Source organism: Triticum dicoccoides, chromosome 7B (genome assembly GCF_002162155.2).
Source record: "Triticum dicoccoides isolate Atlit2015 ecotype Zavitan chromosome 7B, WEW_v2.0, whole genome shotgun sequence".
Taxonomy (NCBI): domain Eukaryota; kingdom Viridiplantae; phylum Streptophyta; class Magnoliopsida; order Poales; family Poaceae; genus Triticum; species Triticum dicoccoides.
Window position 1 is genome coordinate 49,544 of NC_041393.1, and position 17,497 is coordinate 67,040.

Genomic DNA, 17,497 nt, shown 5'->3' on the forward strand with positions numbered 1-17,497 from the left:
CCACGCGAAACTGCGAAATCAGTACTACGCGTACATAACTACGCTCTAAAAATACCATGGGCACAGGGGGAGGGGCACGACCACGGCATGCCAAAAAATGCGGCTCAACCGCACTAGGGGCTCCCGATTTTGTCATTATTTCCTACTTTCAGGACTCCACTCTTCGGAAGGCCTGTCCGGCAGTACAACCGCCGAACACACGATGCAACAACCAAGGAGGAAGAAAGCTATGTCGAATTCCCAGGTGGTCTCTATAACAAGCAAAATACATGTCTTACATACCGTCTCGCAGCTCGCCCCTGGAGGGGTAGATACGTTGGAGACGTATCAGCATCCCCAATCTTAACTCCTACTCGTCCTCGAGTAGGTAAGTGATAAAAACAAATTTTTTGATGTGGAATGCTGCCTAACATGTCAATCTTTTCTTTATAGCATGGATATTTGGACTTTTATGTTATTCAAAGCAATAGTCTAGTTTTGACATGATAATTTAAATACTCAAGCATATCAATAAGCAACCATGTCTTTCAAAATATCAACGCTAAAATAAGCTATCCCTAGCCCTTCATGCTCAATCATGGATCCATTCATGAAACACACTCGCATATTAGCTACACCCAATACTCAAGTACGATCATATTGCCTCCTAGTTTGTGCTTTTATAAGAGAAAATGGAGTCTCAAATTCAAAAAAATTGCATAAAGTAAGAAAGGCCCTTCGCAGAGGGAAGTAGGGATTTGTAGAGGTGACAGAGCTCAAAGCGAAAAATTTAGAGATAAAAACATTTTGGTAGGTGTGTCCTTCCCACCAACGAAAACGACTTAGAGTTCCCAACACTTTCCATGCTAGATATATCATAGGCGGTTCCCAAACAAAAATAAAGTTTATTCCTTTTTCAACCATACTTTCACTTTCCATGCCTAGCCGTATCCACAGTTGCATTCCATACCAACACTTTCCAAGGAATTTATTATTTGACAACATAAAGTAAATTCATTTTTCATTTTAGGACTGGGCATCCCTAATACCTTTGCCTTACTCTCATGCAATGACAAGTGAATAAACACTCATCGTGAGAATAACACATCTATCATGGAAAATATTAGCCACCCCTCACCGCTCCGCGAGCGGAACGAACACACAAAAGAGAAGTTTATTTTGAAAATTAGAGATGGCACATACAAATTTGCTTAGAAAAACAAAAGAATACCACATATAGGTAGATTTAGTGGAATCATGTGGCAAAATTGGTTTAAAGGTTTTTGGATGCACAAGTAGAGATCATACTTAGTGCAAAATGAAGGCTAGCAAAAGATTGAGAAGCGACCAACCAAGAAACGAATAATCTCATAAGAGAGCATTAAGCATAATTTACACCGACTAACACACCACAAGTAGGATATAATTTCATTGCATAATTATTGGCTTTCGTGCTTGCATAGGGAATCACAAACCTTGACACCAATATTCTTACTAAAGCATAATTACTCATCAACATAACTCACATATCACATCATCATATCTCAAAATTATTACTAAGAATCAAGTTTATTTTGTCCAATGATCTTCATGAAATTTTTTATTATATCTTTCTTGGATATCTATCACTTTGGAACTAATTTTAATATGTTGCTTTTGATAATATCAAACAAATATAAGTGAAGATCATGAGCATAATTTTTCTCTTTCTCTCAAATTAATTTAAGTGAAGCAAGAGAGAATTTCTTGAAAATTTTATTAACTCTCAAATAAATCTAAGTGAAGAAAGAGAGCATTTCTCCAAAAATACTAAAGCACATCGTACTCAAAAAGATATAAGTGAAGCACTAGAGCAAGTCCATAGCTCATAAAAGATTTAAGTGAAGCATAGAGAGCAATTCTAACAAGTCATGACATAATTTTGGCTCTCTCAAATAGGTGTGTCCAGCAAGGAATCAAGACTTAAAACACAAAATAAAACAAGCAAAGACTCATATCATACAAGATGCTCCAAGCAAAACACATAGTATGTGATGAATAAAACTATAGCTTCGAGTAAAATACCGATGGTCGTTAGAAGAAAGAGGGGATGCCACTCAGGGCATCCCCAAGCTTAGTTGATTGTTCATTTTTGGATAATAGCTTGGGATGCTGGGGCATCCCCAAGCTTAGGCTCTTCATACTCCTTATTCCTTCATCCATCGTAAGATAACCCAAAACTTGAAAACTTCAATCACACAAATCAACAAAACCTTCGTGAGATCCGTTAGTAAAAGAAAGCAAATAACTATTATAAGTACTGTAACAAACCAATTCATATTTTGTTTTTGTATTATATCTATTGTATTCCGACTTTTCTATGGCAAAAACTCATCAAAGAAAACCATAGAGCCATCAAAATAAGCACACAACGCAAAGAAAACAGAATCTGTCAAAACAGAACAGTCTGTAGCAATCTGACTATTTCAAAAACTTCTGGAACTCAAACAATTCTGAAAAATTAGGACGACCTGAGCATTTTGTATATTAATCTTCTGAAAAAAGAATTGGCATTTTATCACGCTCTGGTAAAAAATAAGAATTGTTTTCATGAGCGCAAAAGTTTCTGTTTTTTCAGCAAGATCAAACAACTATCACCCAAGAAGATTCTAAAGGCTTTACTTGGAACAAACACTAATTAAAACACAAAATACACAATCATAACAGTAGCATAATTTCGCAAACACTCAAGAACAGAAAGCAAATAGCAAAAATTAATTTTATTCATTGGGTTGCCTCCCAACAAGCGCTATCGTTTTACGCCCCTAGCTAGGCATAAGATTTCAATGATGCTCACATGAAATATAATAATTGAAACACAAAGAGAGCATCATAAAACATGTGACAAACACATTTAAGTCTAACATACTTCCTCTGCATAGGCATTTTATTAGAAAACAAATTATCAAGGCAAGCAAAAACTAGCATATGCAAGGAAGGAGAAATAAACAATCAATCTCAACATGACAAGAGGTAATTTAGTAACATGAAAATTTCTACAAACCATATTTCCCTCTCTCAAAATAATTATATATGGGATCATATTCAAATTCAACAATATAGCTATCACATAACATATTCTCTATATGATCCACATGCATACAACGTTGACACTCTTCCAAAATAGTGGGATTATCAAATAAAGTCATGACCTCCCCAAACCCACTTTCATAAAAAAATTCTTAAGAATGAACACTCTCCAAATATGTGGGATTATTTTTAGCTAAAGTTGACACTCTTCCAAACCCACTTTCAATATTATCGCAAACGTATTCATCATGAGGCTTAAATAAATTTTCAAGATCATAAGAAACATTATCACCCCAATAATGATCATTGCAATAACTAGCGAACATAACAAAACAAGCATCCCCAAGCTTGGGGTTTTGCATATTATTAGCACAATTGACACTAATAGAATTTATAGTAAAATTATTGCAATCATGATTTTCATTCAAGGAGCTATCATGAATCACTTCATAAATTTCTTCATCACAATTTTCAAATTCACGAATCTCAAGCAAAACTTCATAAAGATAATCTAGTGCACTCAACTTACTAGCAATTGGTTCATCATGATTGGATCTTTTAAAAATATTAGCAAGTGGATGGGGATCCATATCAATAGATTTTTAGCAAGCGAAGATGCAAGCATATAGAAGGCACATGGCAACACAAGCAAACAAAAGATCTGACGAGAAAAGGGCGAACGAAAAAGAGGGGCGAATAAAACAGAAAATCTTTGTGAAGTGGGGGAGAGGAAAACGAGAGGCAAATGGCAAATAATGTAAATTGCAAGGAGATGAGATTTGTGATTAGGAACCTGGTATATGTTGAAGATCCTCCCGGCAACGGCGCCAGAAATTCCTTTTGATGTCGGCTAGGACTACGTCGGTATTTCCCCAAAGAGGAAGGGATGATGCAGCACAATGACGGTAGGTATTTCCCTCAGTGATGAAACCAAGGTTATCGAACCAGTAGGAGAACCAAGCAACACAAAGTAAACAGCCCCTGCACACAAATAACAACCACTCGCAACCCGACGTGTTAAAGGGGTTGTCAATCCCTTTCAGGTAATGGCGCCTCAAATTGGTGTGTGGATGGGAGAAAGTTGTAATAAATTGAATAAATAGATTGCAAATAAAATAAAGTGCAACAAAGTATTTTTGTATTTTTGGTTTAATAGATCTGAAAATAAATGGAAAGGAAAAGTAGATCGCAAAGGCAAATACATGAGAAAGAGACCCGAGGGCCGTAGGTTTCACTAGTGGCTTCTCTCGAGAAAATTAGCAAATGGTGGGTAAACAAGTTACTATTATGCAATTGATAGGACTTCAAATAATCATGACGATATCCAGGCAATGATCATTATATAGGCATCACGTCCAAGATTAGTAGACCGACTCCTGCCTGCATCTACTACTATTACTCCACACATCGACCGCTATCCATCATGCATCTAGTGTATTAAGTTCATGAAAAAACGGAGTAATGCAATAAGAACGATGACATGATGTAGACAAGATCTATCTATGTAGATATAGACCCCATCGTTTTATCCTTAGTAGCAACGATACATACGTGTCGGTTCCCCTTTTGTCACTGGGATCAAGCACCGTAAGATCGAACCCACTACAAAGCACCTCTTCCCATTGCAAGATAAATAGATCAAGTCGGCCAAACAAAACCCAAATATCGGAGAAGAAATATGAGGCTATAAGAGATCATGCATAAAAGAGATCAAAGAAACTCAAATACTTTCATGGATATAAAAAGATATAACTGATCATAAACTCAAAGTTCATCAGATCCCAACAAACACACCGCAAAAAGAGTTACATCATATGGATCTCCAAGAGATCATTGTATTGAGACTTCAGCGAGAGAGAGGAAGCCATCTAGCTACTAACTACAGACCCAAGGTCTACAAAGAACTACTCACGCATCATCGGAGAGGCACCAATGGAGGTGGTGAACCCCATCCGAGATGGTGTCTAGATTGGATCTGGTGGTTCTGGACTCTGCGGCGGCTGGATCAATATTTCGTCATCTCCCCTAGGGTTTTGGGAATAATGGGGTATTTATAGAGCAAAGAGGCGGTCCGGGGGGCACCCGAGGTGGGCACAACCCACCAGGGCACGCATGGGCCTCCAGGCGTGCCCTGGTGGGTTGTGCTCTCCTCGGAGCACCCCCCAGGCGTAGCCAGAGCCCATTAGGTGTCTTCCGGTCCAAAAAAAATCTCCATGAAGTTTCGTTGCATTTGGACTCCATTTGGTATTGATTTCATGTGATGTAAAAAGTATGCAGAAAACAGCAACTGACACTTGGCACTATGTCAATAGGTTAGTACCCAAAAATGATATAAAATGACTCTAAAATGATTATAAAACATCCAAGATTGATAATATAACATCATGGAACAATTAAAAATTATATATACGTTGGAGACGTATCAACTCCTCAGTCAATATACTCTAACATAGGTGACTTTGTCGCCGACCAATTCTAGATGAAGTTCTCTAGTGTATTTCTGAGATCTTGCATTTGTCTCTTGCATGTTTGTTTCCCCTTTCAAAAAAAAACTTCATCTAGATTTCTTTTCTTTTCTCTATTTTGTTCTACATTCCCTGCATCCAATTCATTGCAAATCGTTCAGTTAATTCCTTGCAAATCTTGGTGAGACCTTATTTGCCTAAGTGAGCTGAGATGACAAATGCTTTCTCTCTGAGTTGAATTCGGACTCACCGGTTTGTTTGTTTCGGCTAAACCGAAACAACTCGGTGCCACCGAAGCTAATAACTCGGAGTAATCGAATTCAATACTGAGGAAACACTTTGTCATTTGCATCCTGCATATTTGTTCCAGCTCCACTCAATGATTCTAGTCCTCTACCTGCATCACATTCTATATGCTGCTTTGTCATGTGACTCAAGGACGAAACATATTCGACTCACACTCCAGAAGATCCCTTCTTGGAAATTGATGTCAAAGGGGGGAGAGATCACATCAAAGGGAGAGAGAGACCCTATGGGAAGGAAAGATTTCTTAGTCTTCCCAGATGCTTGGTATTCCAAGAGGAGAGAAGTCACATGTCTTTAAGAGGGGAAAAGACATGTATATGTTATAATTGTTTTGCTCTGATTTTCTTTTACCTTATCTTCTCCCATTATCCAATATAAGATTCAGGGGGAGAAAGATATCTAAGGGAAGGAAATCTTCGAATTCATTGCATATCTTTACTCTTTGGGGGGCATGTCTATATCCAAATAGAGTACCTAGTACTCACTCTCTACATGTCATCCCAATCTTGGTACTCTTATGGTTTGCTGTTCTTGCTCTGTTTAGTAGATGTTTCTGTGTTATCTAACCTTGTTTACTCAGGTTCATCTCTTCCAAAGCCAGCTCAAGACCACGAGGTAAGTATATGCATCACACTCATGTGCATGATGATCTCTTGCTGATGTACATATTGTTTGCAAGAAGGACTCGTGAACATGAAGGTATATTCCCAGTATCTACACCATTTGCTCTGATGCATATAACCAAGATACATGTAACTCATTGCTTGCTCTGACATGCTTATGCATTCACATGATCTTATATTCTAAATTTACATGATTGCATACATGTAGGGGGAGCCTATGCATGTTACATGTCTTTCCAAAGCTTTACTTGTTATTCTTCATATCTTTATCTAAAGCTTTGATGTATGTTGTCATCAGTTACCCAAAAGGGGAGATTGAAAGCACAAGTGCTCCCTAGGTGATTTTGGTAATTAATGCCAACATATCTCTTGTTGGACTAATATTGTCATCTAGTATATTTTAGATGAGTTCAATAGTGGAGTGGCATGGACAAGAGGATGTGGAACCCCTTCAAGATGCTAAGGAAAAAGATTGGCGAAAGCTCAAGACTCTTCATTTCTATTTTAGTGATCCAAGATCACATTGAGTCCATAGGAAAAGCCAATACTATTAAAAGGGGATGAGGTGTTGCTTAATGGCTTGCTTGCTCAAAGTGCTTAGTGATATGCTCCAAAGCCCTCAACCACTTTCTCATTTCCACATATATCCCAAACCTAAAGTCAAACTCGGTCCTACCAATTTAATCTATCCGGCACCACCGAGTTCACTTGACAAAGCCACTGCCAAAAATCCTAATCAGTTCGGTCTCACCGATGGGATCTCGGTCTCACCGAGATGGGATTGCAAACTCTCTGTTTCCCTTCGTAACATTTCGGTCTAGCCGAGATGAGCGGTCGGTCCCACCGAGTTTGCCTGACCAACTCTCTGTTTGCCTATTATAGAAATCGGTCTCATCGAGATTACGTTATGACCTAACCCTAACACAATCGGTCCCACCGAAAAGCCTAACATTCATATTTTGAACTAAATCGGTCTAACCAAATTTCAGTATTCGGTCCCATCGAGTTTGGTAAATTGTGTGTAACGGTTAGATTTTGTGTATAGGCTATATATACCCCTCCACCCATCCTCCATTTGTGGAGAGAGCCATTAGAACGTGCCTACACTTCCAGCATTCATTTTTTGAGAGAGAACCACCTATTCATGTGTTGAGACCAAGATATTCCAATCCAACCACAAGAATCTTGAACTCTAGCCTTCCCTAGGTTGCTTTCCACTCAAATCATCTTTCCATCATATCCAAATCTGAGAGAGAGAGAGTTGAGTGTTGGGGAGACTATCATTTGAAGCACAAGAGCAAGGAGTTCATCATCAACACACCATCTATTACCTTTTGGAGAGTGGTGTCTCCTAGATTGGTTAGGTGTCACTTGGGAGCCTCCGTCAAGATTGTGGAGTTGAACCAAGGAGTTTGTAAGGGCAAGGAGATCGCCTACTTCGTGAAGGTCTACCCAAGTGAGGCAAGTCCTTCGTGGGCGATGGCCATGGTGGGATAGACAAGGTTGCTTCTTCATGGACCCTTCATGGGTGGAGCCCTCCGTGGACTCACGCAACTGTTACCCTTCGTGGGTTGAAGTCTCCATCAACGTGGATGTACGATAGCACCACCTATCAGAACCACGCCAAAAATCTCCGTGTCTCCAATTGCGTTTGCACACTCCAATCCCATCCCTTTACTTTGTTGCAACTTGCATGCTTTACTTTCCGCAGCTCATATACTCTTCCCATGCTTGCTTGAAATGTATTGTGAATGTTTAAACTTGTGCTAAAACTCCACCTTAACTAGAAGAAATTAAAAACTGCTAGGTTTCTTTATTGAGGGTCTCATCACCCCCCTCTAGACACCTCTTCTCGATCCTTTCATTTACTCTTGATATAAGAATTGTCTGAAGTCAAACTTTATAAAGTTTGACCATATCTATATAAAAAATATCAACATCTACCATGCTAAAGTTATACCATATGAAAATTTAAGTCATGGCGCATCTAATGATATTGATTTCACATTATGAATGTTGATATTTTTTTCTATAAAGTTGGTCAAACTTTAAGAGACTTGACTTCAGACAAATCTTATAGGTGAATTAAAAAGGACCGGAGGGAGTAGGGAGAGGGAGCTGTTGCTCAGGCCCTTCCCAACGCTCCACCTTGTACAGGTGCTAAGGCTGCCATGTAGGCAAAATAATCTAATGTGGCAAGGTAATTAAGAGGAGAGAGATGATTGTGGTGACCTCAGGAAGAAACAATGCTAAGTGCACGAACCTAGGCAAATCACTTAAATGAAAGAAGCCCACCAATGCATGAAGAAATTTAGTTGCAAAATCATTAAATGAAGGACGCTTAGCTACAAGTTAAACACCTATGCATTGGAAGCTTTAGTTGCTAAACTTTTTTAATATGCTTAGCACCTCATGTAAGCACCAGTGCATTAGAAGAGGCCTCACAAGACAGGAGGTAGGGCTTCTTTTTGGGTTGTAAACACGGGGACCCTTTTACTTTCTTTTTGGGTCTGCATTTTGATTTCTTGCAGGCCCGCTAGTTTAATTTAGAAAGGAACTTGGAATCAAATCCCCCTTTATCGGGGGAACTAAATATAGCTTACATCATTAGGATCTTTTTATTATTATATGGTGGAACACAACCCACCCGGGTTCAAGTTCTAAACTTGACACGAATGCGCATATTTCCTGCATTAATTTCAGTCTTATTTTTTTGGTGGTATGACGTTTTTCGGTGGTAAGCCCTCTCTCTCTCTCTACAAACTAAACTGCTTGGGTGTTGCATCAGTCGTTACCTATCTATTTATATTTAGTACAACATGCATGTGCGTTGTTGCAAGTACACGGTACCAGTAAGTCTAGTACTCCCTTCGTTTTTATTTACTCTGCATATTATCTTTGATCAAAGTCAAACTTTGTAAACTTTGACAAAGTTTATAGACAAAAATATTAACATATACGATAACAAATCAATACCTTTTGATTTATTATTGAATATACTTTCACATCATATATATTTATTATTGTAAATATTCATATTTTTTTCTATAAATATAGTCAAACTTTATGAAGTTTGACTTCAATCAAACTTAATATGCAGAGTAAATAAAAATGGAGGGAGTATTCTTGTCCAAGCGTCCGGTACAAGCAAGTCTTGTATTCTTGTCCAAGCGTCCGAGGATAAAATACGTTTGAATTCCTCCAAATTGCTTGTTGAATGGATGCAATCTCATGTTTTTTTTCTCTAACAAAGTAGAAATGTATCTCATCTCAATATATATATATGTCCAAGCGAAGGGATCCTCCTTCGGCAGTGTTGAAGGGGCGGCAATGGAGGAAGATTCAACATTCAAAAACAATGTGCTTGATCCGGAACAATTGCTGTATCAAGATTGGGCAGCGGATCGGATCGCATGTTCTTGAAACTTTTCCTTCCTTTTGCACCATGATGCATCCTTTTTTATACATTTATCTCTTGATAGATAGTGGTATGGAACCCTAACCTTTTCTACTATCGTACAAGAGAGAGAAAAATACATAAACAGAGTACATGTAATAAATTATAGGATTAATTAATCAACAAAGCTAAAAACACAGGTGCTTTGTGATTTGCATCCGACCATACATACCATCAAAGCAAGTAGCATCAATGGCCATCTGCCCCTCAGCAACATAGGTTACTACAAACATTGGTTTAAAACAAGATTTTTCTTTTCTTCTCTTCTCTTTTGGCACACGGACAGACATAAAAACATATGTTTTCCTTTAATTATCCCTTTTCCTTTTTTCCTTTGATAACAATGACATAATTAATTACACATTAAAATGAACTCTTCTTCTTTTGAGCAAAAATAAAGAAAGAATCTTTCTTACACTTGGAAAACCAAGAAAAATACACTTGACTTGCTTATGCACATTTTACCGGTTGGTTGGTTGGTTGGCTGGTGCATATCTGAAACTTCAACGTTTCCAAACAACAAAGCTCTGCATCCAAATTTACATACAATTTTGAGTCCGTGTCCAGGTGGTACAATTGTGAGACCGTGTCCGTGTCCAGGGGAAGTGTCGGTGTGTCTGTGCTATGTTAGGCTTTCTTTCCCTGCATCTGCTAACACAACAACAACAACAACAACAACAACAACAATTCAATCACCTTTCTAAGGTTTTCTAAGGTTTCTGTGAAAGGAGCTCGTTACCTTTCTAAGGTACTTGGCGTGAAGTTTCAGTGCACCAGCGCAAGCCTTCTTTGCATCCAAGTTCCCATTCACATTGTTCAATATCTAAAACAAAACAACTTTCAGTCTAAAACAAATCTTATTTCAACGTTAATAATCGATTTCCAGTGTTCATGGTGCTTCAATTTTTTCCTTGCTACACACGGAAAATCCTCTTTTTTTCTCATTACTTGACTAGCCATAATTGAGCCAAACGATTTGTTATGTGAAGTTTAGCCTGTTTTCGCTCATATTATCAATTCTGAAATATGTATGTCTTGCATCATAAAACAAGAAACACGGAAAAAGCTTACCCTAATGATGTCATCTAATCCCCGGGCTTCTTGCAACAGCTTCTGACTGTTCTCTTTCAATACACTAGCAACCAGGAAAACAGAAATAGGGACAGGCCCATCAACACCGTTAGTAGCACTCTTCATATTCGCCCTCTCGTACTTGCCAAACTGACGGGTTGATTTTACTCTTGGTTTATATCCTTGAGCACTTCTGACAGTTGCAGGCCCGCTCTCTTCATATGTGGAGAACATGTCAGGGTCATATTCTAGAGCCCACATCATCTGCAGATCCATTCAACAACCAGGGTCAATCTTTATTTGCAAAGCAGAGTTTAAACTTGAAGAAACATAAAGCATTATTATTCCTTAAGACATGACAACCAGGCTCATAGTTGGGTGGCCTTTAACTGGATAACTCGTGGACACATAACAGTTTGCAACGATGCCAATAAAACTAGCTAGCGCTTAAAAATCCATGGATTCAACCCAACTAAGCTTGAGTGTGTGACCGTTTTTGGTTGGCTGGTACTACCATTCATTTTATTTTCTGGACACAAGAACAACCATGACCACACACAAAAGAAAAACAGTAGGAAACAATGACACATATTCTGTTGGATGACTAAACCTGGTTTTCAACACCTTTGAACATAGACATGGTATCATTAAAGAGAATGGAAGAAAATATCTGAATATGGCATCTAAACAATAGTGAATTCCATTTGAACAAAAAGACGTTCAGCCCAGGATACTTTTGAGGCATTGAGGCCAACTGTACAACACACACACACACACTACTGTGCTGAATTTAGTTCATAGATCAAAGCTCACCCGGATGAAATAAATACAACAAATGTTTTAGATTTAGCTCCTCGTCAAAAAGAAGTATTTACCTCCCAAAGGTACAAGGAGTCCCCAAATGACAGTTCACGGCGAAACAATACCATGAACATGCGGAATGCAAAGAGATAGTCGCCTCCGCCAAGTGTTTCTGTGTTCAAGAGTCAACAAGCACCAATTGCAGTGTAAGAACATCAAACGGATATCCAGGTTGATTGATCCCTCCTTGAGTGTTGATTAAATACATACATACCGAGGTGGTCATGTAACTTTGGGTCCAGCACCTGAATGATAGAGGCAAGGTGCTGAAGCTGGTTCTCAACCCCAACGGATTGCTGTGTGCATCTGAAATTCCCGCGCTTTAAAAATCACAGATAGATAACAATAATAAGTGAAACTAGAAGAGACCAAAATCACAGATAGATAGCATGCAGTGTGTACCGACCAGTCTACGCATGAGTCTCTCAAAGCACCAAAACGCGTCTGCTTCATCATTGAGTAGCACTATCATCGGTGAGCATAAATCACTCATTCCTGTTTGAGATGTGAAGATTACGAACGTGCATAAGAAAGCATCGACTTTTCATCAGGCAATAAATAAGCATATTCTGGTGCAAATCAAATCAAATAGGAGGTAGGCAGCTAGCATATCCACCTTGGCAATACCCAACTTCTTTGTCGATCCACGCATAGACAGCTAGAATATCCCATAACTTGGAGAGATTTTCTTTCTTCTCGTAGAAGACCATGGAGCGGTCAGTGCGAAGAACATCAAGACCTGTAAGTGATATATATTATCCCCGCGACATGACATAGTCGTGGATAAGACTGGGGTCAGTAGAATAATGCTGGAAGTAATCGATGATTAGGCCCCATCATACCGATTTGGTGCAGCGTAAGCTTCCATTCGATAGTCTGTTTATCCGTGAGGCGGTGGTCGGCCTCATCTCCATTCTTGGTGCTGATCAAACTAGCTTGCTGGTCTGGAGTGGCGGCTTCAAGTAAAACCAAAGGGTCCTTGATAGGCACGCCATCCTCGGTTATGATGGGGGCGGTGATGATTTTGCCGCTGCCGACGTGAGGATCCATGTGTTTGCATTGTTCCTTCCATCTAGCATACTGTATCCTGCATGCATATATTGGTGGTCACACATGGACATTACATTTGAGTTAATGCTAATGGTATCCTCTTGTTGAAGCATTGAGGACAAGTATTGATAGAGATAGTGAGCATACATACCTTCTTGCTTGCCTGATGTGGTCGCGGTCATCGAATGTGCTGTCGGGATCGAAGCAGCCGAGCAGGAACTCCCAGACCTCTCCCCTGATTGCAGGGTGCACACCCTAGTTATTATTAGAAAACAAACAAGAGAGAGTTATGCTTCTTGTGTTAGACGACGACGAGGAGGAGGAGGAGGAGGAGATGAGGAAGAAAATTGGTTTGAGTCTTTGAGGAGACAGACAGACAGACATACCCCGCTCTGAATCCGGTTTAGAACAGAGGCGATGTGGAGGGATCCGTGGTGCGTGAAGGCGGCGTGCCATTTGCGTACGCTCAGCGTCTTGCCAATCTGCCATCCATCCATCTTTCTTTCTTGAGTAACTCCTACTACTAGTCGGAGGGACGAATTGCTCCAAAACAAACAGAGCAAGGAAAGAAAGCAAAGAGGAAAAGAAAGAAGAGACCTTGATCTTGAACTTGGTGTCGGGGACGTTGTGGGCGCAGTCGGGGCGCAGCTGGTAGAAGGTGGAATCCGACGACGACGCCGATTCCCTTCCCTTGTGCCGCCGCAGCATCCTCCCTTCCCTTCCCCTTCCCTTCGCTGGTACAAGGTTGGATCTTGGCCGGCCGGCAGCAGAGCACTTCTGGATCTTGCTTCTTCTCCTTGATCCAATCCCGATTCCGGTCGAGGGGAAAGGGGGATCTGTCCGCCTGCCCGGTGCCGGTGCCGGTGACGGTGGAGATGCCGGTGGCGGCTGGTGGAGGGAGATGCGCTGGCTTCCCTTCCCTTCCCTTCCCTTGCCTTGCCTTTGACTTGTTGACCCTTTCCTTCCTTCCTTCTTCCAATGTTTTTTTAATTAATATATAATATTCCTTGTTGGCGGTAAAGCACCACGGACTACCCCTAAGATGCTATGTGACAAACACCAAACACCATGTACCTGCCTGCCTCTCAAAACAATCAAATCATTATTCACAAAAATGAATAAATCTCGTATATATTCCCGTCTTGGAATTAACAGAGACCAATGATAAATCCGCTTCCGGTGACATGAGGGTCACCACATATTTACTAGACCACAAATGAACCAAACTTACACTTTGACAACAGACGAGACACAAAAAATGATCTTGCTTCCATATAGTATGTACTTATATTTGATATAAATAATAATAATAATGGTAAAAAGAAGAAACTTGTAACACACATGATGCGGCTATATCTTCCACGTGTCGGAGCACGACTTAGAGGCATAACTGCATAGTAGCCATGTCGCAAAAGGGGTAATCTTTACACATCTCATTTACTGAATAAGAAAGAGGTACAGAGTTGGCTTACAATCGCCACTTCACACAATACATAAATATAGCATTACATCATCCAGATACAATCAAGGTCCGACTACGGAACCAAAATAAAAGAAGACAACCCCAAATGCTAGATCTCCAATCGCCCCAACTGGGCTCCTCTACTGATCGTCCAGAAAGGAAACATAGTAACGGCCTGAATCCTCGTCGAACTCCCACTTGAGTTCGGTCGCGTCCCCTACACTGGCATCATCGGCACCTGCATCTGTTTGGGAAGTAATATGTGAGTCACGGGGACTCAGCAATCTCACACCCTTGCGATCAAGGCTATTTAAGCTTATGGGTAGAAAAAGGTAGTGAGGTGGAGTTGCAGCAAGCACTAGCATGTATGGTGGCTAACTTACGCAAATGAGAGCGAGAAGAGAAGCAAAGCACGGTCGAGAAGCTATAAAGATCAAGAAGTGATCCTGAAACTACTCACGTTCAAGCATAACACGAGATCGTGTTCTCTTCCCAGACTCCGCCGAAAAGAGACCATCACGGCTACACACGCGGTTGATTCATTTTAATTAAGTTAAGATTCAAGTTTTCTACAACCGAACATTAACAAATTCCCATCTGTCAATAACCGCGGGCACGGCTTTTGAAAGTTCAAAACCCTGCAGGGGTGTTCCAACTTAGCCCATCACAAGCTCTCACGGTCAACGAAGGATATTCCTTCTCCCAGGATGACCCGATCAGACTCGGAATCCCGGTTACAAGACATTTCGACAATGGTAAAACAAGACCAGCAAAGCCACCCGAATGTGCCGACAAATCCCGATAGGAGCTGCACATATCTTGTTGGGCCTTGCTGGAGGAGTTTTATTCAAGACGAACTATCAAGGTGTTTCCATTATAATCTGACCGCATAAGGAACGTAAAATCAAGGAACATAACACCGGTATGACGGAAACTAGGGCGGCAAGAGTGGAACAAACACCAGGCATAAGGTCAAGCCTTCCACCCTTTACCAAGTATATAGATGCATTAAAGTAACAAGATATAATAATGATATCCCAATAATATCCATGTTCCAACATGGAACAAACTCCATCTTCACCTGCAACTAACAACGCTATAAGAGGGGCTGAGCAAGCGGTAACATAGCCAAACAACGGTTTGCTAGGACAGGCAGGTTAGAGGCTTGTCATGGCAATATGAGAGGCATGATATAGCAAGTGGTAGGTATCGCGGCATAGCAATAGAGCGAACAACTAGCAAGCAAAAATAAAAGTGATTTCGAGGGTATGGTCATCTTGCCTGCAAAGTTCTCAGAGTTGACAAAAGCTTGATCCTCGCAAGCGTACTCAACAGGTTCCTCGATCACGTACTAGTCTCCCGGCTCTACCCAAAGCAAGAACACAAGCAAAGGACCAACAATCAATCACGGTGCAATGCGCAAGCAACATGATGCAAAACATGGCATGATATGCGAGATGCAATATGCAATGCATATGCGTGCTCCGGAAGGAAAAGATTGATCAAGGCATCAACTTGGCAAACCAAGTGTGCCGCTGGAAAGATGAGTTGATTTTCGGTCGAAATCGATATAAAGATCACCGGAATCGGATGCACGGTTTGCAAATGGCAAGCAAAACAAGAATGACACAATTCTACGATTAACAGTACGATGCCATCTGGAATGCAACAAGAAACTAAGCTACTGCACTCCAACATAGCAAGAAGGCACATCGCAGTGATCTACTCAAGATGCTTGACAAAAGATGAACACTGGGCTACGGCTAAATCACACAAGAGCAGGTTCAAACAAGCATGGCAAAAATGCAAAAGATAATAGCATCACAGACTTAGTGAAAATAACAACATGCCAGGAATTAACATCAGGAAGCAATGTTTAGAGCAAGCTAGCAACATGCTACATGAACATATCATAGCAAAACAAGGCATGTCGTGAATCTACTCAAAGCATAGAACAAAAGTCCCTTACTGACCATAAGCCAAAAAGGATCAGAAGATATGATGGCACCCATGTAAACATAGCAAGTTTCGTTAACAGATTCAAACTTTGCAAAAAACTAGGCATGGCATAAACAGAATTACGAAGGCATCTTTGCGAGCTCGATTCACTCATCATAAAGCCTTGCATGACAAGATAAGCATAACAATATCAAGAAGACATGTTCAACAAGTTAACCAAGGCAAGAGCAAGTTTATATCATGCATGGATCAACTACAATAACCATGGCAAAATTGATTAACATGTAAACAATCTGCCAGGAACATTTTATAGCAAAAGTAGAGCAAGATCAAGTCATGCTAGGGCACTCCATAATTGCAAACAGGGGCATGGATGGATAGAGCATAACCATATGTCAAAATCATCCTTACTGAACATACTCAAACAAATCATGGATCTCACTGTAGCAACATGAATACATGGCATAAAAAATAACAATAGAGCAATGACTTAGTGAAATTCTAAGTCTCTGAAATCAGCAATATCACGAGAGCTACTTTGCATGCATGTGCTAGTCACCACAAAGATCACAAAAATACATGGCATATACCCATGTAAAGATGGCATGGCATAGACCAAAACACATGTAGAGCTCATGCCCATAGGCAACACACAACAATTGCAGCAAAAATGGCAAATGCTCATAAACTGATAAGTAACAAGAACTAACATTTTATAGCACTCTTGCATCAACGATTTGGGCATCAAGATGGACTCAAACAAGTATGACACAATGGAATAAAATGAAGAGCACATCATGATGAACATTTCTGTATATCATGTGCATGAAACGGAGCCGCGAGCACAAAGTTACAGCAGGTCAAAGGTAGCACCAGAATATAAGACTTTAGAGACTTAGCAGAATTCTCACCACGGGGAAAATGGACGGAGAGGTTCAGTGGGATGGCGCGGTTCGGGACGGCGTTTGGTTGCCGGACTTGGTGGATCTTGTCCTGATCCGGGGGCGGCGGATCCGGCGACGCTCCGGCGACGGGCGAGGCGGCGGCGCCGGCGGGGTGCGCAGGAGGCGGCGGAGCAGTGCGATGCAGGCGGCGGGAGGCAAGGTGGCGCGCCGGTGGGACCGAGCCGGCGCGGGCAGCAGGGCGAACGGCGACGAGGTGGAGCTCGCCGGCGGGGAGCGGGGTGGCGACGCAG

The 17,497-nt window shown here is 40.8% G+C and overlaps 1 protein-coding gene across 1 annotated transcript; it reads right to left on the reverse strand.

Annotated features, from left to right (window-relative positions):
• Nucleotides 1–10,135: 10,135 nt before the first annotated feature.
• LOC119337701 (TBC1 domain family member 15-like) lies at nt 10,136–13,830 on the reverse strand. Its single transcript, XM_037609863.1, has 11 exons — nt 13,479–13,830; nt 13,268–13,363; nt 13,033–13,136; nt 12,674–12,918; nt 12,448–12,570; nt 12,238–12,326; nt 12,046–12,151; nt 11,846–11,943; nt 10,971–11,234; nt 10,639–10,722; nt 10,136–10,547 (listed from the first exon to the last, which is right to left on the reverse strand). Exons 1-11 carry the CDS (start codon nt 13,587–13,589, stop codon nt 10,527–10,529), a joined length of 1,341 nt encoding a protein of 446 aa, XP_037465760.1. The 5' UTR covers nt 13,590–13,830; the 3' UTR covers nt 10,136–10,526.
• Nucleotides 13,831–17,497: the final 3,667 nt, after the last annotated feature.